Below are 27,225 nucleotides of genomic sequence, written 5' to 3' on the forward strand. Positions count from 1 at the left end.
GATCTGGCTGTGGATTGTGTGGCTGGATCACTGACTGAGAAACGGTTGTGTGAATCCGGACTGAAGTGTTGAACATGAAGCTCCGATGGCTCTGGTGCCAAAATATCCACTGGACCAATCAAACATTAGTAAGACAATAATCTGAACCCCAGATGCTGAAATAACACTGATGTTTCATGAACACTCCAGCTCCAGAGCCTCCGGTATCCCCAGACGTTGTGTGACATTGTTTCTCCACGTCTATTGCACTTAGTAGTTCTCTTCACTTCTCTCATCTGTCTCTTCTTCTCAAATAATTTTACATTATTTATCCCTCCTGCTTTCCCCTTAGTAAATAATTTACAGATTTCTGAATTCACTGAACTGGAGCATCATGTTGTACGGGAAGTGTGTGCGTTATATATCAGCATGAAACACTCAAACCCAACATTTTACAACTTCAGTCCATTCTCTGTATTTGGGATTTCGGAAAGTGGTTGTGCAGGGAAACTTGTAGGGTGGGTTGAGGTTGATATTCATAGCTCCCCAGTATAATAAATGTATAGTCTTTTATCTCTTAGGGAGAGATAAGGCACTTCCTCCATATATACAGACCCTGCCGCCCCTGTGTATGGAGGGTGGGGCCGCCTGAGTATTGGTAACAGAACGATGCCATTGTTTCCACATGCCACCACTATTCGAGATGCCTTGCAGTTGGGCAGAGGCTTATCACAAGGCATTCAGCAGACATTTGCTTACTGAAATGGAGCATATTTGCTGTAATCCACCTGGCGCCAGCGAGCTGTCATCTCACACACAGCGCCGGCCCAAGAGTAGGAATGATTTGCTTATTACAACAAAGAAATGCCGATGTGCTAAGAATCCTTGGAATTTCATCATCAAACATTCATTGCATTGACATATTCCCATTTTATGGTTATGAAGTGTCTTTATAGTGTGAATAGATACTTTGTAAATGCCAGCAGATGTTTTAGTTGTCAAGTTTTCACGTAACTCTTATGACTGCTCTCTTATAATAGTTCTATATTAGCAATGATATTTATTAGTCCTTTAAAAAAAATATATACATACATACAGTCCCCGGGTTACGTACAGGATAGGTTCCATTGGTTTGTACTTAAGTTGAATTTGTATGTAAGTTGAAACTGTATATTTTATAGTTGTAGTTCCGGACAAAAAAATTTTTCTGCCCCAGGGACAACTGGAGTTTCAAAATTTTCAAATTTTTGGCTTTAATGGGACCAAGGATTATCCATAAAACTTCATTACAGACACCACTTTAGGACAGGCACTCAGAGCCCTCTCAGTGGGCACTCAGGCTGTTGCCCCATGGCCAAGCTTAAAGGAAACCTACCACTTCTGATGGTAGGTATTAGCTGTAAACACCGGGCACATGCTCAGGGTGAGCTCAGGGTGAGCTGGTGCCGGAGCTTACCTTTGCTAGTGTTTTAAACCGCTATATCGCGGTTTAAACACATTTTGATGAACAGACCCGAAGCAGCTTCGGGGCTTGATGCGCACGCCTCCATAGGAAGTGTCAGAGGCATCATGCGCGCACGGCCGCGCGCAGCGCCGAGGCTGCTTCGGGTCTGTTCATCAAAATGTGTTTAAACCGCGATATAGCGATTTAAAACACTAGCAAAGGTAAGCTCCGGCACCAGCTCACCCTGATCTCACCCTGAGCATGTGCCCGGTGTTTACAGCTAATACCTACCATCAGAAGTGGTAGGTTTCCTTTAATGTGAAGCATCGCGGTCTACCTGAGACTGCAGGAAGAGAGAGAAGGTGTAGACAGGGTCAGGTTATCACCGGAGCTCCTTTTGTGTGACCCCTGAACCTTCCTGTTCAGGGGGCTGTCAAGGGAAGCTCCAGTGACAACCCAAATTTCCTCTCCATCTGCCAAAGATATCGGTGCCCTTAGGCCCATGGAAAGCTGTGGTACAGGACGGAGCAAGAAGATTGTAATAAGTTACTGCTTGGATTATTGTGTTGGCACTTTGCAAAAAATATGCAGGTTTGGGTTTGCAATTTGGGCACTCGACCTCTAAAAGGTTGCCCATCACTGCTTTAGGATACAACCTAACTACCTCATCTCAGAATAGACCCCAGATATACATGACCAGAAGGAATGGGTTGTCATGTATAGCACCCATCACAGTAGTCATGACAATCTATATATATATAACCCCATTACCAGACCACATTGGTGTTGAGTAACCGCGGGACTCTGTATATGTTTCTGGAACACTATACAATAGACCAAAGTGCTATTCGTTTTCCATGTTTTCGCCATCTCCCATTGAAATGTTATATATAGAAGGTTACAAAATGCATTGGCACCAGATACTGTCACCAGGGCGTCTTTGGCAACGTTGTTCTATGAAACCTGCATAGTAAATGATTAATGAACACAAGAGGTTCTGCACCGTGTCCCGAGCCGCGGCTTACGTAACCCTTCCCTATGTCATAACACAGACAATCATCAGGAATCCCGCGTTACCATTCCAGGCATGTTTTACATGTTTTACATCGAGTCCTCGTCTTCTCGGCTATAAGTAGCTTGGAATTCCTGAGATGAAACGGCACATTCCTAGGAAGGAAAAACCCAAATCCTGCCAGCGCGTCCTTGTCATGTAATATCTGTCTCCCATGTCCCATCATTGTGCTGCACTTTATTAGCGTTTCCACAGGTTTACACAAAAGCTCTACAGAGGGGATTAGCTCATCTGCTGAGATTAAGCCGCGGATTTTCAGTACGTCCAAGTTACTTAGCCCATTAGAACGATGAGAATACATGGATGGTAACGAGTATTTACTTAGGATACCATCCCCCGCTTTACCCTTCTCCTCCAGCTTCATGCGGTAAAGCTCTAGCACAGGGAAACTGATGCCCCACATCAAAAAATCCCCCGTGTTGTAACTAAATATCCTCATTTTCCAACAATGTGTCCCAAAAGTCGGAGACTCCATGAGCAGATTTGACCTTAGGGGTCATAGAAGGATTGTCCTTGTATCACATACGCCTGACGTAGCCGCGTGATATCAAGTGTTTATGTCCAGTACATAACAGGTCCAGTTATTCTACATCAGACCCGACAGTCGGAGCTGCTTGTACCGTAAACACATGTAAGAGATTTGTGTGGGAACTTGAGCAGGAGACGTCTTAGTGGTTCATCCGGGAGGGTTCACATCTTCTCTGATGTCTTTGGAAGTTGTTCAAAACCACAATCCTTGTTCTATTATCCTCCGATGGTAAATACAAAATGTGGGAAATACAGACTTCTCTTTGTGTTACTAATGATTATAGGACATGTAAAACGAGGCGTTCGCTACGAGCAATTATCAGGGATGTCTTCATCTTCATAGTGGTTAATACCTTCAGGCACCCTGTGTGCTTGAGATCCTTATTCTGCAGGGTGCACGCTCTATGCTTCTCCTTTGATATTGATGGTTGGCTCCAAGGATCACTCTGCCCCTAGTATGGATTTTATCATTGCAGAATGATCCTCCATTCACAACTACCCGTCCATTACTGTCATATTACCTCCAGAAAAGGTACCATAGACTATAAGGCACACAAAACATCCTTTGATTTTCTCAGAGATTAGAGGTGCGCCTTATATATGAACTGTACTTATAGACAACAGCTGCCTTGTACTGTGCTCAGATCTGCCACCTGCTGGTCATTCATCCTTATAATCAGGTGCGCCTTATAGTCCAGTGCGCCTTATATATGAACCATACTTACAGACAGCAGCTGCCTTGTACTGTGCACAGGTCTGCCCCCTGCTGGTCATTCATCCTTATAATCAGGTGCGCCTTATAGTCCAGTGCACCTTATATATGAACCGTACATACAGACAACAGCTGCCTTGTACTGTGCACAGGTCTGCCACCTGCTGGTCATTCATCCTTATAATCAGGTGCGCCTTATAATCCGGTGCGCCTTATATATGAACAGTACTTACAGACAACAGCTGCCTTGAACTGTGCACAGGTCTGCCACCTGCTGGTCATTCATCCTTAAAATCCGGTGCGCCTTATAATCCGGTGCGCCTTAAATATGAACCTAGACGTTTTAGCATTTATTGATGGTGCGCCTTATAGTCCGAAAAATACGGTAATATATTAAAAACTCAAAAAATAAATAATTAAAATCCCACATCTTCACTGGTACCGAATGATTTTGGTTTACTGGTCTGTAGTTATGACATACTATACATGGAAACATGACCAGTGTAGCCAATCCCTGGCCTCCCGTGACTTCTGAGGCCAGTGATTGGCTACAGCAGTAACATGTACATACGTGTCACATTGTTAGCCATTAGGGTTAGTTACACACAAATGAGTTAAATCCGCTCGTGTGTTGTCCGGATCGTCCGGCCCGAATGCTGAGCAGCCTGAGTTCAGTTCTGATGGCTCAGCGTTTGGGCCAACACTTGCTGCAAGTTGGAGGGATCAAACGTCTTGTGGTGACCGACCTAAGGACCAAACATGTCATGTGGTTTCATTTCTTCATTTCTTACTTTCTGCCTTTTCTTAACTGCTGAAAATTGTTAAAGTTGGAATCGATCAGATCCAAAGTCACTGGAACCCCCACAGGAGGAATATGAGGATACGAGGCTCCTAACTATTTTATATTGACAATTCATCACATTGAGCCTGAGACTCGCAGGATTTGTCAATGTCTCCTTTGTATTATTATTCTTACTTTTTCCGTAGCGGTACGTAATTTTCCTGTATTGTTGAGCAGCGCCGCGTGCGTCGGCTGAAACACTGGATAAGTGGCTTCTGTACGTGTCGGTCTGTGAGGACGTTAGTAAGTGAATGGAGTGTTCTGCCTCTGACAATAACAAGCACATGAAGTCCTCGATTTTAAGTCCTCACTCCATGGGCTTTACGAAAATTACTTAATAGCCTCACACACCCAGATACAAGCCGTTCTTCCTGGACACATTGTTGCTGCTTCACTCAACTCTAAACCTCCAATTAGAGTTTAGGTTTTAGTGGAAAGGGCTTAATGTGCCGAGTCTTGTTGGGATCGTCTGTCTCCAGAGAACATCCCCGGGCAGGTACCTGCAACCTTTCCCCAGAGACACAGGATGTTCCCCAGATCCTGAAGGTGCATCTGCCTAGACGTACAGAACACATGTTCTTAATATACAATCAGGATTCCAGCCAAGAGTCTAAAGCTTTGACACACCTTGTACGTCTAATATGTAATAAAGAGGATGCTGATTACATAACCTTAATTGTTCCCGTCTGAGTGGTAAACCCAATGGACTTGAGGTGTCAGGGTAGACAAGTGCAAGATCAGAGGAAAACAGATTTGTGTGACTACATTGGGGCAGATTTACTTACCCGCTCCTGTCGCGATCCCACGGTGCGTTGTCCGACGAGAATTCGGATCCGGTGCGATTCACCAGGCTTGTGCGCCCGAGTTCCTGCATCCGTCGCTTCTGCCCCGAGGTCCGCCGGAGTTCACCTTCTTCTTCCCGGTGCATGTAAGTGCGTGTCTTGCGACGCAATTTTAAATGTTAAATCCCACGCGTTGTCCAAATCCGTTGGGTTGTCCGACTCCCCTCTCCCCCTGATTTTGTTGCGTGCAAGTCAGCCCCGATGCGACACAATCCCGAGGCAATTTGGCGCAAAACGGAAATTGTCGGGAAACCCAACGAAACTGCGGCGTTCGGACCCTTAGTAAATAAGCCCCATTGACTACGAGTTGACAAATAATCTCGCAATGATCAGATTTAATCTATAGGGAAACCTGACAAAGTATTTAACTTCCCTGCAGCACCTCCTCAGGTGAAGCAAAGTATTACATCCAGCACATCCAGGTTAGTAGGCTCTTTGTATAATGCAGAAGAATACAGGTCCTCCAGGGCAAATGTTGGCCAAGAGGTAATGATTATGAACTGAGCTAATAATTCTCTTATAGAAATGAGTAGAGGGGTTCTCCGGAGACAACGTTTATCCACTGATGCTATCGTGCTAAACGTTGGGGGGCTCAGTGATGGGACCCCCATGGATCACAAGAACAGTGGGGTCTCACCAATCCGATAGTTTGCCCCTATCCACAGAATAACTTGTAGTCACTGGAGAACCCCTTTATAATTGCCTAATAGCATATTCAGGGCGCTTTATCTTTACAAGCCAAAGGGTCATCATAAAACCAAATGTGGCATTAAAGTAAGTATACAAGTGATATCATACAGAATTGCACAGAATATGATAATCCCTCTAAATTAAAAACAAAAAAATGGAATATAATTCAATTTCTTTTTTCTTTTTTTTTTTGGTTTTCCAAATGTTTGACTTTTTTGCTTTGCTGCAGCCTGAAGCTATTTTAAAGTACCTGTTTCAATCCCGGAGGAAGTTATTTATAGCTGTACTATAAATATGCAATTGTCTCGAGACATAATGTAGGCAGACGAGTAGGAGAATGGAATATATTACTGCGTCTGAGTCACTATTGTGTGCAGGGAGCAGTATCATCATCTGACCACTAAAGGTCAAGTCTTCTGTCCATCAAGCCAAGAAGTTGTAACTTTGAAGAGTCCTTGGTCCAGTTACACCCCTATTATATTATACCCCTGTTATATTATACCCCTATTATATTATACCCCTGTTATATTATACCCCTATTATATATACCCCTATGTAACCCATTAGATTAGAACGCTGAGGGATATTTGGTTCATGCTCATTCTATTCCAATACTAAACTATTGATAGTGATACTATTCTTCATGTGGTCTAATGGGGAGATCTTGGTGTCCATCACTTTTTAGCGCTTTTGAAAGGTTCACCTATAACAGAAGGTCAAAATGTTATTGTTTCTAATGTGTCATTACATGGAATAGGAACATTGGATACATTTATTATAAGTTATTATACATTGCACAGAAGATGCTACAAAGTGAATGTGTAAGTTTTGTTATGTAACGCTTTATAAAATCAGCGTTACATAACCAATTGCTGGTCGCCGAGGTGGAATTCTCCGGACCAGTTTTGGTGGAGAGGACAAGCTGTTGTGTTCCTGGGCTGTAAATAGCAACGTGCCATGGTGCTCATAAACAAAACTGTGCTCCTGACCTTGGCCTTTGAAGGCTTATTATTTACCGTAACCAGTCTACATTCCAACCTCCTCAATGAAAACAGAATGAATTCCTTCAGCGTAAGAATCGGGTTATATGTCACATGTGGAGTCAGTGTCAGACGCAGGATCTCATCACTAAACAAGACGGTAATGAATGTCCCGACATCTCAGGTCTTGTTCTAGCGCCATAGATGGAAGATGGAATGTGGTGGGACAAGAAGTTCTCAGACATCACAAGTAAAATATTCTCTGTAACACTCAACGAGATCTTCAAAGTATTTGTGATATTGGGACAAATACGTTCCCTCAGATATTAAGGACATTCTGTTCCTTGTGCTTCAGCTCAGTAGATACTTAGACTATCATAGATCAGTGATGGTGATCCTTTTGGAGACAGAGTGCCCAAACTACAACCAAAACCCACTTATATTTTGCAAAGTGCCAACATGACAATATAAGCAGTAACTTATTGATCCCTGCTGTATCACAGGTTTTAATCGTATTGGCGTCCTGAGTTCACCAATACAATAGAAATATGATGGAGAAATTTCGATTGTAGCTTCCCTCAAGGGTCCCCTGAAGAGGAAGAATCAGGAGACCCAGAGCAGGAGCTCCAATGACAATCATGTCTATCCACACCTTCTCGCTCCTCCTGTGATCCTTACAGCCAAATATCACGTCCTGGGCTGTATTGGATGGCAGGAGAAAGCCTTGAGTCCTATCTGGCAAACACTGTGTTGGGGTGAAGGCCTGAGTGCCCACAGAAAGGGCTCAGAGTGCCACCTCTGCCACCCGTGCCATAGGTTCGCCATCACTGATACAGGTTTTTGCATTCCATATAGTGCATTTCGTCCCATCGTTGGGGTAGTCAATCTGACTTCAGACCCTAGGAACCATTTTTAGGGAGCAACAAAGATTGTTATTTCCCTGGATTTTGCGATGGAACCTGATTTCCTAGGACCCACTACACAAGCAACGGGAGAAAATTATCGTTTTCATTATTTTTTTAACAATAATTTTTAACCAAAAACAAATTTTATGTAATGGAAAAGCTGATATCCTGTAATAAAATTAAGATTTTTATAATGTAGGGGAAGATTGTCCTCATTATTTTCCAAGGTTGTGAGACATAAATATTGGTAATTTTAATGTGATACTAATAGATTTAGGCTCTATAGGGCAGCAGCTAAATATGTATGGTAAATAGCCACACACTATCCGCACCATCCATCCCATAGGCCACCACTAGCTACCACTGACATCTTGGGGGACCCCATACATGTCAGATGATCAGATTTTCAAGAATAACCAGCAACAACCTAAAATTCAATTTGTTTTAATTAGCGTTTTTTTTTCTTGTCTCCTAGGAAAGCATGCCACAGACACCGATATTCCCCAGCATGCTCGGCTCTGCCTGTAGTGGACAGGTTCAGCCAGAAATGGGGGAGCAATGTGGAGACCCTGTATTTCAAGATGGCTGTCTGGTATCTGGGTCCTTGGAAGCCCTGATTGAGCGCTTGGTGCCTACGCTGGATTACTATCCCGATGTAAGTCGTGTTCTTTGTTTGCTACATATAATATCACATTTTTGTGTTTTGATCTGTTCTATGTGTCTTCCGTACGATTGAATTCCGTTTTTTGAAGGCCAAAGCAGATGTTTTTTGCATATTGCTCCCCGGCTGTTACTTCTGTTTCATCTTCCGTGTCCTAGAAATATTGATGTGTGCAAAGTCTATTATAATTTCCTCCAATTGCTCATCCTTCGGATAACCCCATATTTTGCTCTGTGACCCTTTGAACGGCCTCTTTGTTTATCGGGACTCTGTTTGTCCCTTGTTCTTCTCAGAACAGAATGTGCCGTCTCTGAACCCGTTCTGCAAATATCCTATGGATGTGAAAGGTCAGCGATGCTTTCTCTAAGACACCATCGAATTCCTGCCCACGTACAGCAATAGGCCTGTTCCAAATTGTCTAACGTCTCCCTCTTTTATCACATGTGATTGATTATGTTGCCAGGAAACATTGCGATTTATGGTTCTTAAGGATCTCGTCGCTTCATTAACACTGCAAAACAAGGACCTGGCAACAAGTGGGGAGGAGTATCTGCTCCCGAGAAGTCTTACTCCCATTCTCCAAATATCCGAGCGTGGAATAACTATAATAAGCAATGTGATTGTTGTGAATATAATGCTAGAACTATAGTGAAGACTGACAAATAGAAGGAGCGTCGGTGTCCCATAGGCACATGGCTGACTGCTCATTAGTAGATGGAACGGCTCCGATAAATAATGAAATAGCATCGAGAATAAAAAGTCATTTTTATGCTGAAAAACCGAGCAGCCCGCAGCAGTGAGAAACCCATTCAAATCACAGGGGAACCAAACGCGGCCAAGGGTTTGTTACGCTGACTGTGGGAAAAAAGCATTTTAAAGCAAACAAACTGGAAGCAAACACACAGCGCGGAGAGGAGCCAAGACAAATTCAGACAGAAGCCGAGCAGACACAAGGCCGTCTCATGCCGGCTGATCTGCAATCCCACACATTTACAGGACCTGCACCCTCAGGGCACGTTACAGGTGTAACGCAAACATTAGCATTTTACCCAGAATCCTTCACTGTGCCCTTTATCAATAATCCCATGCTGTAGAGCAACTCCCCCCAGGGCTGCCGAAATACCCGAATGCTCTCCTGTCTACAAAAAGGAATACATTCAGCAAAACATTGAAGGTTACTCACTTTACCCGGCAAATTCGCACTACGTGTTTTGTGCTGTGTGTAAAAATCATGTCCTTGAATCGTCCTCTTGGGTGACAACACATGTGGTCATTGGTACAAGTGATACGTTTCCTGTATATAGTATTGTATACGCTATTGGTATTGTTAGTCCTTAGCAGTTAATTGAAGCTGCCGGGTTCCCAATTATAATATATTGTATAATGTACTAGTCTTCCCGTATGGTAAAGGTAACCCACATGGGCCCCCCAGTCGCCTTGGGCCCAGTTGTGACCTCTGCACTCCCGGAAGTTACGCCCCTGTCCTTACTTCATTGACAGGTTCAGCCATATTCTCTCTTATGACTTGGTTTATTATGATGTGTCCTTAGGATCGGTCTTCTATATCAGAAATGTAAAGGTCTGATACCGAGCGGCCCTGAGTACTAGCAGGTTTTGTAGGCTCATAAACACTGAAGAAGCCACAGCGCTTGTCTCTTATAAAACCTAAATGGTGGCAGGATCCCCCCGATCTGATGTTAACCTGACGTTAATCCCCTATCCAAAGGTGATTGATAAAAAATTCTGGAATAACCCATGAAACCTGCCGACTAAGAGTAATCTACACATTTGTGTATTCATGTCATCGTATATCAAGGTAATGAAACCTGTTCTTCTTCTTCCCCACAGAGAACCTACATCTTCACCTTCCTGCTGAGCGCGCGCGTCTTCATCCACCCCCATGAGATTCTCGCAAAAGTGGGACAGATCTGCATCAAACAGAAACAACAGCTGGAAGCTGGAACAGAGGCCGACAAGGTAAGGAGGCTCCGAGCAGGTCTACGGGAACCATGGGGGCCATTAGTCTTCTGGGCCACTGGGTCACGCCGGAGCAAAACTAGAGCAAGCAAAGCCACCCCTTTCTCTTCAGGTACGATGAATCCCTCATCCATGACGGGTCAGTCACACGTGCCATACAGTATAATTACCAAGCTTCCGATGCTCGCCAGCTGCTATTCCTGTCCACCCTCCCATACATATTCATCCAGGAAAGCTCGTCAGGGGGTAGGGGGTCGTCTGACACTGTTTACCTCCCTTGGGGAAAAAAGTGGGGCATGCCCTAAATCCCACAGCCTCATCTATCCTTACCCCAACATTTGTCTCCAGGAGAAAGTCAGGACAGCACCTTTTATATTACAAATTTTCCCATTGCCACCAAAATTGGCTTTTATAGACATCAAATGATCGGTGATATGTATAACGAGCTCCACTACTTGTACTGAAACCCTTATCTACTGTCTCCTATATCTCATTGCTTTATTAGTTTCCCCCACAACATATAGGAGCACATTTATGATATGAGGGTGCCGCTGGCTTCAGTGCTGCACCTGGAGGGCTCATGTACACCAGGGCTGAACGCAGGCTAGAGGCAGTGCGCACGGCCCACTGATCCATCATCCCCACGCCCACTTGGTGTGGAGGTGACATAATGGGGGAAATTATCATTTGAGGCGTACAAGCCCTGATAAATGTTACCCATAGTGTATGAGGAAATAATCAGTGCTAATACCAGTTATTATCCAGCTTTCCGTAGACTCTGTATGGCAAATGGATTTGCACTCCCTTTTGTAGATCGCTTTACATTGTAGTCCTGATCTTATTTGTGAGCCCAGGTGAATAGTGCTATACTGACAGATTTGGGGAAGGATCGTCTATAGCAGGACAGCTCCGTCACATTCTCATGGCTACACTACGTAGGCAGCCCACGACTTTCCACACGATCTTCTACGTGGCTCATAGGTGACACTATAATGACAATACTCGGGAGTTTCCCACCTGCAGAAGTGAAAGTTTTGTGTGGATTTCCCGTTCGCCCCTTTTGATTATTTTGTGCTCTGTGCTATATGACGTACAGGCGGCGGGGGATTGAGGGGGTGACCGATGATGTGGCTTACGTCGTGTGACAAGTGTCGCTCCACAGGAAGCAGAGCAGATATTATACTTGTTCAGCTGCCTCCACACAACTTCCTTCATTCTGCCTTATCTGTATCTCTAGTTCTGTACCGAGTGCCATACGCTGGAGGTTATACATCACTTCTCTACGGATTTATTAAAGGGAAATTCCGGGGAAAGTCAGTTCTCTAATTCTCACCAGGCACGGACTATCCCCATTACTGATAATGGATATTGTACCCACCCGCCATTGTCTGTCATAAGTAACGTGGCTGCTAGACATAGCGGCCACTGAGAGTATGCCAAACCCAGAGTCCCATCTGCTCCTTGTGATGCCATTAGTTTAGATCACCCAGCTGAGGATCCGTATCCTGCCCCGTTCTCTGAACCAGCTACTTTTTAACCAAAGAATGAGTCTATGGACAATTCCATACTAGACCCTTACTAGAGGTCAATCCTTATTCCTTATTAAGAGCTCACCCAAACCGGAGGGGCATTTAATCTTGTGAAGCCTCTAGTTGTGCCGACATTAGCAAATTCCCATGAAGCTTTGCATGTGCACATTTACATATTTTCTGTGTCTCTTCATCGAGAACCAGTGAACCTTATAGGGGTTTTCCCACAAACTAAAGTTAGGCTCTATCCATGGGATGGGGCCTAACGTGCTGATCAGTGGGGGTCTTATTGCTGAGACCTCCACAGATCGCGAAAACAAGGGGTCTGTTGGACCTTCACATGATTGTTCTGCTCCAATAATCTCCATGCAGCTGACAGAAATCGGTGAGCGTGGCGCTTGGTAATTTCCGTCAGCTCCGTAGAGATTAATGGAGAACGGTTATGCGCAGCCGTCTGATGTACCCCTCGTTTTCCCAATTTGTGGGGATCTCAGCACTGAGACCCCAACTGATCAGCAAGTTAGGGCCAACCCGTGGATAGAGCCTAACTTTAGTTTGTGGGAAAACCCCTTTAATGTATCCATTACAGACTATAATGCAATGGGGAAGATTTATCAAGTGTCTGAAAGTCAGAATATTTCTAGTTGCCCATGGCAACCAATCACAACTCCCCTTTAAAATATTCATGAGCACTGGTAAAATGAAAGCTGAGCGGTGATTGGTTGCCACGGGCAACTGGAAATATTCTGACTTTCAGACACTTGATAAATCTGCCCCAATGTGTGTTACTTATGATACTCCAGGTGTCCATCGCACAGTATATTTTCTTACATACCTGTATATACTTTACCTCTATCTAGGCGAAACTGAAGTCTTTTGCTGCTAAGATCATCCAGTTGCTGAGGGAATGGACGGAGACGTTTCCTTTTGACTTCCAGGATGAGAGGGCGAGGAAGGAGCTGAAGGAGATTGCACAAAGGATCACACAATGTGATGAGGTGAGAAGGTGATAAGACACAAGTTATTTTCGGATGTTCTTTGCCGCCTGGTGACTTTCTAATTTCATAACCGGGTCTATTATAAGAATCACTGAGGGGGTTAATCCAGTTGATTGTTTTTAATGACGATAATCTAGAGAAGATGGCGGTGGTGGGTTAGCAGCTCTATCACTCGGAGAAATGAGAGAACTGCGCGGCTTCAGATGAAGAAAGACAGATAATTTCCCGCAATTAGTCTCCATTTCATCCATCATTTGCTCTTCCTGCTGCCTGCATGAGCCAAGCAATAAGAAAGGGGCTTTTGTTCTGGGCTTCGGAGCTCCTACAGGCAGAGCGCTGTCCGTGGACATCATCATTGTACCATCTGCCCCTTCTAGTGCTCCAGCCGCGAAGCATAATGCACGCAGGCCACTGGAAAACAATCCCGTCATTTGTATTCACAGGCGGATTTCTGCAATTCACTAAACAATATGCTTTATATAGTTAGCCATGACCTCGCTATGTAAAACGGCATTCACAGCAGAGATGGGCGACCTGTGGCTTCTACCGTAATGGTAATGGTCTTTAGATGGCCAAGCAGTAGGTGTTGTGACCCTGATATTATAGTGTTTGCAATCCTATGTAAAAAAAGAAGAGGAGAGACAGCAATCAGAGTCCTGCACGATGGTTCATAAGGTGTGGTGCTCGCAGCCAGAGGTTCTGGTACACAAACCTGAGAGACGGGACATCGATGGAGGAGGCCACAGCACACAGAAGATTCCAAAGAATGAAGGCTTTATTCACATAGAAGGCATAAAATTTGCGACGTTTCGATTCGCATGCTTGAGAAAGATTCATTGCAAATCAAAACGTCGTGAATTTTATGCCTTCTATGTGAATAAAGCCTTCATTCTTTGGAATCTTCTGTGTGCTGTGGCCTCCTCCATCAATGTGCAATCCTATGTAAACTCTGGATCCAGTTGGTTTGGCCGACAGCTGATGCTCTTGACCGCCATCCCTATACACACGTGGTCTAACGGTGGCTCATCTCTTGTGAATTGTAACATCTGTGCTGTAACCAAATACATACTATCAGCTGTGTCTTGAATTTATACATACTGGATACTTTGTATGTGGTTGCCTAACTCTAAAGAAAGCTGGAGGATCCGTGATCCACATGGGATTAAGTCTACGCTCCAGGTGAGCGGACGCAATTCTTTGTGGTGGACATATCTGTGCTGTACCCCACATCATCTGCTCCCAAAGGGGCTGAATACTGATGACCATGTGATATTTCCGTTTTTTCTTGTTTAATAATTAACCAAAAATATTTACATCTCTGGAATCCGGAACAAACTAATGAGCAAAGAAAACCCATTTTTTAGATCTTACCAATTGGCTGCAATGAAACAAAGAGAAACATTGAAAGGGGTCTGAATACTTTCCATACCCACTGTATGTGCCTATAACATAATCATTTCTGAAGTTCTATTCATTCTATAAGATTCTACATCTAAAAATCAATAGTTCAATCCTCATTTGCATCATGATATTGATTTATTACTTCATGTAGGAGAATGGTACAATCAAGAAGAGCATTAGTCAGATGACCCAAAATGTGCTGCTTGTCCTCTCGACAAGGGGACAGTACCAGGAGATTCGAGAGAAGATCCGACAGCCAGTTACAGACAAAGGAACCATTCTCAAAGCCAAGCCCCAGTCCGCACAGAAAGATATCCTGAGTGTATGTGGAGACCCACTCATCTTGGCCCAGCAGCTCACGACAATCGAACTAGTGAGTACTTGGCTCCATCACTCATCAGTTGACCTTGTGTAAAGCTATTGTTTGCCTTGTGTAGACGCCCTCATAATGTAAGAACAGATTGATATCTCTTTACCTGTTTGTTCTGCAACAGGAGCGTCTAGGAAACATTTACCCTGAAGATCTGATGCAGATAATCAGTCACATGGACTCTCTGGACAACCATAAGGTAGGTAACTGATAGAGATCCGCCTAGACTGGACCGCATGGTACAACGAATACGTCAATGGTCTGATTCCGGATGGTTAATGTGGCGCAGTACAAGACGGGCGACTCGTGGTTTGCACCTCCTATTAGTTGGTCAGGTTTCCTGTGCCACAATAATGTATTTTTTGAAGCCCAAAACATCATCCCCTTTTCTGGACAAGTTGGGAAACGCCACTAAAAATTGTCTAAAACCCTTAATAGATGTGGCTCATGGCAAATCCCTGAAGTATTCCGGCTCGATCAGATGGATACATGTCCCCACTGTCTTTTTCATGTCATGTCTCCTTCCTGCTCGATCAGATGGATACATGTCCCCACTGTCTTTTTCATGTCATGTCTCCTTCCTGCTCACAATCCTCTCGTGTCCTATTATTCCTCAGTGCCGAAGTGATGTCACTAAGACCTATAACCTAGAAGCCTACGATAACTGGTTTAACTGCCTGAGCATGCTGGTGGCTACAGAGATCTGCAAGGTGAGATCCGGGAGGAATGTGCATTCATCGTGATACTATTTGGGGCGTTCTTTGTGAGATTCAGTGCTTTCATCTGTTGAGGGATCAATATACATCAACATTATGTGGTGGAGGGGACAAGTCTGCAAGATTTTAGTACAACCATCCTGGAATACATACGGCCCCCTACTTAAGGACGCTGTGACCTCTGGTGACCTCTCTGGATGTTTCTATAGTCCCAGGCTGCAATGATCAGCAGGGTTACAATTCTTCACTTGTACACATCTCTGCTCTGCCTCCTTGTACTTAGGGACCATCTGCTAATATACAACTACAGATATATAAAGCTCTAGGTACAGATGGGTTACATTCATGACATGTGACCAGTGACCTCATCGCAGGTCCTTCTGACTTCTAAGAATAGCAAACTGTACACCATGTATCTGATCATATGAAATCACAGCAGCCTCCATGTAGGATGGAGAGCTGTAGAAGTCCATGGGGTACAGTTTGCTATTGTTAAGAGTCTAAAGGACCTGAGATGATGTCACTCTGGTCACATGACATGAACTGTGACCAGTAAGGAGGCATAATTCATGGGGAGGAGTAGATGGGAGGGACTGGACAAGCAGGACACGCCCCCTCTGATGCCAGGTAATAAAAGATAAAGTTGATTTATGTGAATGTAAGCGAAACAATTATTAGCTAAAAGAAGGGGGTCAGTCAGTTATTAGAGCTCTATAGGAACCTGTCATTGACTGTATATGTGCAAATGTGCTGACAGGTTCCCTTTCAGAACAAACCTATGGAACCTATTCTGTATGTAACCCATGGACTGCCTGTACTTGTATTTTCTCATTCTGCATATACAATACTTAATATGTTGAGTTACCTATAAAGTATATTCCGGCCTCCTGCTCTAGCACAAGCTTCCTGTACCATCAGGACCTCAGTTCTCGCGGTTTGACAAATAGACGAGCCTTGAACTTCCTCCTCGTACATTTTCTTAGAATACCTGCAGCTCAGCGCTAACACTAATGTCAACCACCAGTCTGCAGAATATATGTTCTGTAGATATTAGCTAAAACTTGCTGTAAATTGCGCCTTTGGTGATAAAACGCACACATCATGGTTGTAAGAGGCTTCATTTATCCACAGGTGAAATTCTAAATTGTTCTTCATTCTCTCTCTTCTATATGAAGTTCAGTTGATGGATGTTTTAGGCAGATCTCTCAATGGGGTGCACTTACCATAAACTGGCAATAATTGCCCCACTGTACGGCACCCGCCTGAGGTTCCGGCCTCCGGATGCGCTGGAGGGGCACTTCTATGCCTGGTAGGACTGCGCAGGCTATAGGTAGGTCAGGAATGCCCCCCGCCGGCCCACTGCACAGCCTGCCACCCACCCCTCCTGCCCAACCCATGTAGAGGGCTAAATCACAGTTTTCAGGAAAATAAAAATTATAAATCTCCCCCCCCCCAATGTCTTCTTGACTGCAAACAGTAACCTCCTTGGAAGTAGTCCCGTCCTCTCCTTGTCCTTCACCCATCTACCAGGATTACGACTTGTCCTCCAGAGCTTTATAACATTTGTCATTGTGTCAGATTGTGATTCCTAACTCTTGAGATGATTATGGGGCAGATTTATCTTAGTTTGATCTTGTCTTTTTTGGTTGTATTTTAGTGACTTTTTGGGCACATCGGGGTTTTTGCACAATTTCTTCAGGCAGTGCCCCGGGGATCAGTGTGTGGTCTGTGCCTAATTTGCCCGGTTCTCTGATGTTTGTGATGATTTAACATGGTTTTGCGCCTGAAAAGATGCAAATAATTGAGTAAAAACTCTCCATTCCTGACCATGGGTAGGAAGGGCAATGGTAAGGGTTGGGTGAAAATTTGCACCTTTAAAGTCTCTAAAAAAAAATTGAATTTGCCAAAAAACTGAGACTACAAAAGATAAATGAGGCACAAAAAGAGCTCAGGGAAGGAAAAACAGATACATGACCTTCCCTGTTTGCTGCACATGATTGTAGCCATATGAGGGACAGAAGTGTCTGATGGGATACAATGCCCCTCACCACATGCAGTCACTGGATGGGATCCTCTCAGCCCCAGCACATGGTATTGGGAAAGGATAACACATATCATCATGCCCATCACATGCAGTCACTGGATGGGATCCTCTCAGCCCCAGCACATGGTATTGGGAAAGGATAACACATTTCATCATGCCCATCACATGCTCTCATGGTGGTCCCTCTAGTTTTCCAGTAAACGTGTATTATCTAATATCTTACAGGTGGTGAAAAAGAAGCAGAGGACAAGAGTCATGGAATTCTTCATAGATGTTGCCCGGGAATGTTTCAATATTGGAAATTTCAACTCTATGATGGCCATTATCTGTAAGTTTTTTGCAGCATGGGATGTGTCTGCCATGTTTACCTCCTTACCCACAGTGCACTGTTAGGCCTCAATCACACGGCGGTCGCATATACGTCCCCCACAGGCCGGCAATAGCGCTTGGCGCCGTACAGGAGGCGTATGGTGCCGCCCATGTGCCATTCCGTACCTTGTGAAATGATAGGACATGTCCTATCTCTTCTCTGCATACAGCGCCATGTGCCATATATCCCTATAGAGAGGGGCTGGGGTCAGCGGCGCTCACCTCCTCCTCCTCCTCTCCCCGGCGCCGCCGTGCTATGGTACGGCGGGCAACGGCAGTGTGAATGCGCCCTTAGGCTGTATGGGGGCAGGACAAAAGGGTAAAAGTCATTACTTGTGTAAAAAATGGGTTTCAGCATTTTTCCAGATGGGGATCATTCACTGTTAGAACCAGAAGATAAAAACTCCCTGAAACGAGACGTTATACTGCCCATTCATGAGACATCAATGAATTTTCTCTGAATACTGTGCAATTATTTCTAGAATTCTAGAATAGGCCGCTGTTTCGGGAATATATGTGACCCGTCAGATTTGGGGCTGTGAATTCTCACTGTCATACGGTTTGATTTGATGAAAAAGTATCTTTTGCACTTTATCAAGTATAAAATCCCTGATACATTGTACAACATAATGAAGAGAAATCATTCTGTGATGTATTTCAGCTGGAATGAACCTCAGTCCGGTGGCTCGGCTGAAGAAAACATGGTCAAAAGTCAAAACTGCCAAGTTTGATGTCTTGGAGGTTGGTATATAGAAAACTTAAAGGTCTAAGGATAGAAGGTCAAAGTGTGGTCAGTCCTGAATCATGGACCTGATTGTACTGTGATATACATCACTCCTCGCATTGTGTATCACAATGCTCATAGATCCGGCGCTGTGCTCAGTCCGTCATATCTGAGGTCCATCATTTATGGAGGGTCATGTGATCTTATCTGTCCATGAGCAATCACCCTGCCAGGACCGTGATCTTATATTCATGATTACTATCCTAAGGTCCTGGCAGGGTGATTGCTCATGGACAGATAGAGATCACATGACCTGCTGCCATTTTATGATCAGGAATGTTTGATTGATGAGGTAAAAGACATCACAAATAACATGATGTAAAGTGGCCAAACCCTTTCATATAGCATAAAGGAAGCAATACACAGGGATTCATGTGAGCTTAATCCCATTAGTCAACTGGGAGGAGCCAACCAAGAAATATGTCAAGAGGTCTTCAAACTCTCCCTCAGCAAATGGAAGTTATAGCCTAAGAGAAGGACAAGGAATTCTGGGAAGTCATAGCCAAAGAGAAGGACAAGGAATTCTGGGAAGTTATAGCCAAAGAGAAGGACAAGGAATTCTGGGAAGTTATAGCCTAAGAGAAGGACAAGGAATTCTGGGAAGTCATAGCCAAAGAGAAGTACAGGGAATTCTGGGAAGTTATAGCCAAAGAGAAGGACAAGGAATTCTGGGAAGTTATAGCCTAAGAGAAGTACAGGGAATTCTGGGAAGTTATAGCCAAGGAGAAGGACAAGGAATTCTGGGAAGTCATAGCCTAAGAGAAGGACAAGGAATTCTGGGAAGTCATAGCCTAAGAGAAGAACCAGGAATTCTGGGAAGTCATAGCCTAAGAGAAGAACCAGGAATTCTGGGAAGTCATAGCCAAAGAGAAGAACCAGGAATTCTGGGGAGTTATAGCCTAAGAGAAGGACAAGGAATTCTGGGAAGTCATAGCCTAAGAGAAGAACCAGGAATTCTGGGGAGTTATAGCCTAAGAGAAGGACAAGGAATTCTGGGAAGTCATAGCCTAAGAGAAGTACAGGGAATTCTGGGAAGTTCCGTTCAGTTTTGATGTCGGAACCATACAATAGTCCATTACTAAACTCCTCCGTAGTGTAACTGGTTTCCTAATAGGAAGGTCCGAGGAATCGCACAAGGCAGCGGCGCACACGACTTTTGTTTCCAGATGAAGGAAATGTGACCCCTGACCTTTTCATCATTTATGGTTATGAAGGGATGGTGACCTTTCACCTATTCTTCAATGACATCTTTAGGCCAATGACGGGCTCTATAGCGCCCCTTATGGGGACACATGAGTCAGCACTGAATGGGAAGCTACGTTTATACAAGACAATGTCCCTAAATCCTGTGATAAGACCCGTGACCTGTGACCCGGGAGGAGCAGGGAGCCATCGCTTCACTTTTACCAAATGTTTTTCCTACCTTCCTTCCAGCACCACATGGACCCATCCAGCAACTTCTGCAATTACCGCACCGCACTTCAAGGAGCGACGCAAAGGTCCCAGAGCGCCAACAGCAGCCGGGAGAAGATCGTTATCCCAGTGTTCAACCTCTTCATCAAAGACATCTTCTTCCTTCATAAGATCCACGCCAATCGATTACCAAATGGACACATTAATTTTAAGGTAAATTCTGATTATTTTAAAGGAAATCTACCACCAGGATGAAAGATTGTAAACCAAACACAATTACCTCCTGGTGTGTGGCCCCTCTGGCAGGATCTGCGCTTCTTGTCGCTCCGTATGCTCTTGTTTTAAGAAAACTAAATTATGTAAATGAACCTGAGGGGCTTTGGGCTCCATTGACATCAATGGATCCAAAAGCCCCTCAGGTTCATTTGCATAATTTTTAAAACCTTTATTTCTTAAAAACAAGGACATAAGGAGCTACAAGAAGAGGGGATCCTGCCAGACGGGGCACACAACAGGGGTGCTTGGTTTACAATCCTTCATCCTGGTGGTGGATTTCCTTTAAATAAATAAATAAAAGAAAACCAAAAGGAATGGATTTTCTAAATTTTCCAACTCCTTTATAAATACTGACTATTCCCGGTCTGTGGAGTCTCCATGGGCTTCTTGCTCCCTCTGCTGGTGGTTCACAAAGATGCGCCGGAGGCCAAATCAATCCATTTCTTTATTAAAAATTAGTTTCTACTAAAAATATCTTATATATAGTATAAAAAGAAATAAAGTAATAAAAATGAGGAATGGACATTCAGGGAAATAAACCGTCTCGCCCCTGATTATTAGGTATCTCCATCATCTCCAGAATATAATCCATGTGTTTGTATTTTGCAGAAGTTTATGGAAATCTCCCGGCAAATCCACGATTTCCTGACCTGGAAACAGGTGGAATGTCCATTTGAAAAGGATAAGAAGATTCACACCTACCTTCTTACCTCTCCAATCTACACTGAAGAAGGTAGGTACCCAAACTCAGAACATGGTCACATGGGGGTTTTTTTATGCTGCCATATTTTTTGCTATTTCCTATATAAACTCCTAAATGACCTTTCCCACGACACTGTATTGTATTTATGTTCTCTGATCTTTACTCCTTTTTTAGCTCTTTTTGTGGCTTCCTTTGAAAATGAGGGTCCAGATAATCACATGGAAAAGGACAGCTGGAAGACTCTCAGGTACATGCAATGCCTTCGCTTTTATGCAGATAACAATACAGGCAGTCCCCTACTTAAGGACACCCAACTTCCAGACGACCCCTAGTTACAGACGGCCCCCTCTGCCCCCTGTGACCTCTGGTGACCTCTCTGGATGTTACTATAGTCCCAGACTGCAATGATCAGCTGTAAGGTGTCTGTAATGAAGATTTATTGATAATCCTTGGTCCCATTACAGCAAAAAAATTTTAAACTCCAATTGTCACTGGGGCAAAAAAAATTTTGTCTGGATCTACAATTATGAAATATAGTTTCCACTTACATACAAATTCAACTTAAGTACAAACCTATGGAACCTATCCTGTACGTAACCTGGGAACTGCCTGTACATGACCCATGTCCTATGATAGCACATACAGAAATATCTTTGGCATCTTTTGGTTATTTAAAGGAAATTTACCGCCAGGATGAAGAATTGTAAATCAAGCACAATGACATACTGGTGTGTGTCCCATCTGACGGGATCTGTTCTTCTTTTAGGTTCTTATGTCCTGGTTTTTAAAAACTATGCAAATTACCCTGAGAGCATTAAAATCTCAAAGAAGAGCGGATCCTGCTAGAGGGGGGCACACACCGGTATGCTTGGTTTACAATCCTTCATCCTGGTGGAAGATTTCATTTAATCCTGAGAACCTTCTTTGCCTTCCTGTCTTAGAAATTTTAACTGTATAGCAAGACATCAACTTTATTTCCCCCTACAGTCCTCTGTCTGGCTGTAAGAAAACTGTCTAAGGCTACATTCACACTAACGTGTGCGGCACGGCGGGCATGCGATGGCACACGGGAGAGGAGGAGGTGGTGATCGCTGCTCGCCCCTCTCCATAGAGACACATAGAGGACGGTGCCGTAATACGGGGAAAGATGGATGTGCCCTATCTATTCCCTGGGTACGGTGCTGCACGTGTGTTGTTCCGTACCACTCCGTGCGCCCATTGCCGACCTATGGGGAACCGTTTAGAGGTCTTGCGGCCGTATAGAGGTCCCCCCAATGGTCGTGTGAATGTAGCCTAAAGCAGTAGCAGCAGAAATGACAAATACAGACCCGCCCCCCTCGGATAAGCTAGACTCCCAGATATTGGGGAATAAGGACAGGGCGCCATTTATTGTCACGCCAGACGCATCCTCACATCTTTTCTCTTCCCACAGGTCGACACTTTTAAACCGAGCCTGAGAGAAGCTTCTCCGGATGCCCGAAGCACACGGTGTCTTTGCGTTTTTTATGTTTGTTTTTTCTTGTATTGTGCAGAATGTTCCGGTCCGGTAGACAGTCCTCGCTGGTTGGGGGGGTCTGCTGATTTTTGTACATAAAATCTTTTGCAAGACTTAAAAAAAAAAAAAGGAAGACTTATTAGTATATAAATCTAATGATATAAATATATATTTCATGCTATAAGCACTTACGAAAGAAAGAAATCATAAAGGGAGACGTGTTTGCTTATTTTTTATGGTTTATTATATTAAAGACTCTTATGCTGCTGGAATGGCCACCAAATCACAGAATTATACAACATGAGGGTCCCCCCCCCCCCGGGGGGGTCTGTGCTACTGAAAAGAAGACAAGGGCAGGGCCCTGATTTCTCTAATTGAAGGGGGTTTATAAATGTGGGTTTTTTCTTGGGCACAAAGTGCTGGTTGCTTAAGTGAGCGCGACGCCAGGTCATGCCGAAAGCAAAAATTAAAGAACAAAGAAATAAGTAGTTTGTTTCATTTCATTAATATGAAAGATGTAGAAGCAACATCGACCATTTCTAGAGACATTGAAACCCACGTATCTTAGTCTGATGTGAGTCAGATGCATTGAAGGTGCCTTGGAATATAGAATTACACTAAACAAAAGCCAATCCGACACGTTTTCTCTGACTTGGAAACCTTAAGGCCCCATGCGCAGGAACGTAAATGGCAGCTGTATGCGGGCCATATGAAGGGAAGCTAGCGTAGAAGTGTATTGTGTGCGGCACGGTATGGTGTACGGCTCCCGATGGAGAGGAGAAGCTTCAAGAAATAACCCTCCCCTTCTCCAGCCGGCGGTATGCTATGCCCGGGTATGCTCCCCCTCCCCCCCCCGTAACCCAGGTGTAGCTGAGCAAGGTATAGAACATGTCCAAAATATAGGAGACGGCCACCCGGCCAGGTACCATAGACCGATGGACTGGTGCAGCCAGGTACCATAGACCAGTGCACTGGTGCGGCCAGGTGCCATAGACCGGTGGCCTGGTGCGGCCAGGTACCATAGACCAGTGCACTGGTGCGGCCAGGTGCCATAGACCGGTGAACTGGTGCGTCCAGATGCCGTAGATCGGTGGACTGGTGCGGCCAGGTGCCGTAGACCGGTGGACTGGTGCGGCCAGGTGCCGTAGACTGGTGCGGCCAGGTGCCGTAGACTGGTGCGGCCAGGTGCCATAGACCGATGGACTGGTGCGGCCAGGTGCCATAGACCGATGGACTGGTGCGACCAGGTGCCATAGACTGGTGAACTGGTGCGTCCAGGTGCCATAGACCGATGGACTGGTGCGGCCAGGTGCCATAGACCGATGGACTGGTGCGGCCAGGTGCCATAGACCGATGGACTGGTGCGGCCAGGTGCCATAGACCGATGGACTGGTGCGGCCAGGTGCCATAGACCGATGGACTGGTGCGGCCAGGTGCCATAGACCGATGGACTGGTGCGGCCAGGTGCCATAGACCAGTGCACTTGTGCGGCCCGGTCGCGGCTCCCGTAGCGGTCGTGTGTATTAGGCCTATATAAGATGTTCCTCCTCATCCATCCACACTGCTGCCTCCACCTGACATAGAATCTGCATCAAGCCACCAAAACTGGCCAATTCCTTTTAGTTTTGGAACATCTATTATCTGCACATTTTGCATCTCCTGGGGATTAACATTGCATCGGTTTATAAGTCAAAGAAAACTTCATCATTTTATCAGGTTTCCTTTTTTTTCGGTGTCTCTTTGATACCCAAGTCATTGAGACAGAAAACCCATTTGGTTTCAGTGCTCGGTGTCAGGGCTGAGACACATTTGGCATCATTGTGGTTGAAGTATTAGTATCTGCCTTTCGCTGCTTTTCTAGAGCTAGTAAGTACCGTAAGTGACCGTAGTGTGATCCATACTACACTGAGCCGCCGCATGCAGACACTCGCTGGACAACGGAGAGGCCTGGAGACCGCACATCCTAAAACCACGGCCATTTCATGCAACAAGACAAATGGATGGAGCTTGTGTGCTGTGTATCCATGTGTACGGGGGCTTCTGTATCACCGGAGTGATGGGGTCTCGGTCAGGGCGGGGTGCTCCTTTAGCTTCTGTTCCTCAGTCCTAGTAAACTGCTCCGTGAGCCTTTTCTCATCCACACCTCTTACACTCAGTCTGTATCTGTATTATTTGGTTACCATGTTCTCTTCCCATCGGACCTGTACCGTGACGCCGGGATTCTGTGTGTGACCCAATGTGCTTGCAGAAATAAATACAGAATTGCTACAAAATGAACGGAAGAGTCTCGGGTTTTTATTTCTTGAGAAGTTCACGCAACAACTGAAGGAACATTTTTCTGCTTCACAATTATTTGTCCATAATAAAAATGTGTCAATTTGTAACATGAACAAAGGCGTTACTAGGAGTGAGGGGCCCCATAGCAAAGTTTTGTCCGGGGCCCCCTCCCCCCACAGGTCCTCAGTGTTACATGGGGGGTTTCCATTATCTTTTCCTATTATGGAGGAGAATAACATAGAGCAGCAGTGGATGAAGCCCTGCAGGAGGTTTCCTTCTCCTGTATAATAACGCCGGCGGCTGCGCATGTTCCTCTGTTATAAGTAGCGGTAGAAGTTCTGGCGCTGGGGGAGGGGCTTCTATTTACTGCCGGTCCCTGATATTCTCCATAATGGAAGAAGATAATGGAAACCATTGATAGTGGTGAGAACCATCAGTATGGCGGCTCCTGCTCAGAACCAGTAAATGGGCCGTGTGTCCTCAGCACCGACTAGTCCGGAGGTTTAACCCTTACACTGCTTGTCTGAAGAGCCATTAGCCGCAAGAAAGCAGGGGAAGAGTCACATCTCCGGACTCCTTGCATCATTTTAATAAATTAACTAAGAAGCAGGAACAGGAGCAGCAGAACCCCCTAATACAAGCACCGGCTGCTGCAGAACCTGCCTATTTACACTTTAGCTGCTGCAGAACCTCCTATTACAAGCACCAGCTGCTGCAGAACCTCCCTATTTACACTTAAGCTGCTGCAGAACCTCCTAATACAAGCGCCAGCTGTTGCAGAACATTATAATACACAACTCAGAGACCACATTTATAAAGTGTCTGCACCAGTGTTGTGTCACAGCTGATCTGTGTCCGACAAGAGAGAAAAAAAAGTCACCTGAAGAGGCAGTTACTGCCTAGTCTGAACATGCGCCACATTTATTACTGGCTGCTCCACATTTATTACTGACTGCTCCACATTTATTACTGACTACATCACATTTATCACTGACTGCTCCACATTTATTACTGACTGCATCACATTTATTACTGACTACATCACATTTATTACTGACTGCATCACATTTATTACTGACTGCATCACATTTATTACTGACTGCTCCACATTTATTACTGACTGCATCACATTTATTACTGACTGCATCACATTTATTACTGACTGCATCACATTTATTACTGACTGCACCACATTTATTACTGACTGCACCACATTTATTACTGACTGCACCACATTTATTACTGACTACATCACATTTATTACTGACTGCATCACATTTATTACTGACTGCACCACATTTATTACTGACTGTATCACATTTATTACTGACTGCTCCACATTTATTACTGACTACATCACATTTATTACTGACTGCACCACATTTATTACTGACTGCATCACATTTATTACTGACTGCTCCACATTTATTACTGACTGCATCACATTTATTACTGACTGCATCACATTTATTACTGACTGCTCCACATATATCATTGACTGCATCACATTTATTACTGACTGTATCACATTTATTACTGACTGCATCACATTTATTACTGACTGCATCACATTTATTACTGACTGCTCCACATTTATTACTGACTGTATCACATTTATTACTGACTGCATCACATTTATTACTGACTGCATCACATTTATTACTGACTGTATCACATTTATTACTGACTGCATCACATTTATTACTGACTGCATCACATTTATTACTGACTGCATCACATTTATTACTGACTGCATCACATTTATTACTGACTGTATCACATTTATTACTGACTGCATCACATTTATTACTGACTGTATCACATTTATTACTGACTGCATCACATTTATTACTGACTGCATCACATTTATTACTGACTGTATCACATTTATTACTGACTGCATCACATTTATTACTGACTGCTCCACATTTATTACTGACTGCACCACATTTATTACTGACTGCTCCACATTTATTACTGACTGCACCACATTTATTACTGACTGCACCACATTTATTACTGACTGCTCCACATTTATTACTGACTGCACCACATTTATTACTGACTGCACCACACTTATTACTGACTGCTCCACATTTATTACTGACTACATCACATTTATTACTGACTGCATCACATTTATTACTGACTGCTCCACATTTATTACTGACTGTATCACATTTATTACTGACTGCACCACATTTATTACTGACTGCATC

The 27,225-nt window shown here is 44.3% G+C and overlaps 1 protein-coding gene across 4 annotated transcripts in view; it reads left to right on the forward strand.

Annotated features, from left to right (window-relative positions):
- Nucleotides 1-25,006, forward strand: part of RASGEF1A (RasGEF domain family member 1A) — a 185,969-nt gene extending 160,963 nt beyond the window's left edge. For 2 of the 4 annotated variants that reach the window (XM_072130740.1, XM_072130739.1), the window contains 12 exons: nt 8,469-8,648; nt 10,503-10,631; nt 13,021-13,158; nt 14,711-14,932; nt 15,054-15,128; nt 15,547-15,639; nt 17,915-18,017; nt 18,720-18,799; nt 20,277-20,468; nt 21,141-21,264; nt 21,409-21,481; nt 22,667-25,006. In XM_072130740.1, coding sequence (XP_071986841.1) covers nt 8,475-8,648; nt 10,503-10,631; nt 13,021-13,158; nt 14,711-14,932; nt 15,054-15,128; nt 15,547-15,639; nt 17,915-18,017; nt 18,720-18,799; nt 20,277-20,468; nt 21,141-21,264; nt 21,409-21,481; nt 22,667-22,691 — 1,428 coding nt within the window. In that variant the 5' untranslated portion in view covers nt 8,469-8,474 and the 3' untranslated portion in view covers nt 22,692-25,006. The remainder of the gene's footprint in view (nt 1-8,468; nt 8,649-10,502; nt 10,632-13,020; nt 13,159-14,710; nt 14,933-15,053; nt 15,129-15,546; nt 15,640-17,914; nt 18,018-18,719; nt 18,800-20,276; nt 20,469-21,140; nt 21,265-21,408; nt 21,482-22,666) is intronic. The other 2 variants (XR_011850763.1, XR_011850764.1) reach the window with 2 other exon arrangements.
- The last annotated feature ends 2,219 nt before the right edge of the window (nt 25,007-27,225 follow it).

The sequence above is a fragment of the Engystomops pustulosus genome, chromosome 11, assembly GCF_040894005.1.
Source record: "Engystomops pustulosus chromosome 11, aEngPut4.maternal, whole genome shotgun sequence".
In the NCBI taxonomy this organism is placed as follows: domain Eukaryota; kingdom Metazoa; phylum Chordata; class Amphibia; order Anura; family Leptodactylidae; genus Engystomops; species Engystomops pustulosus.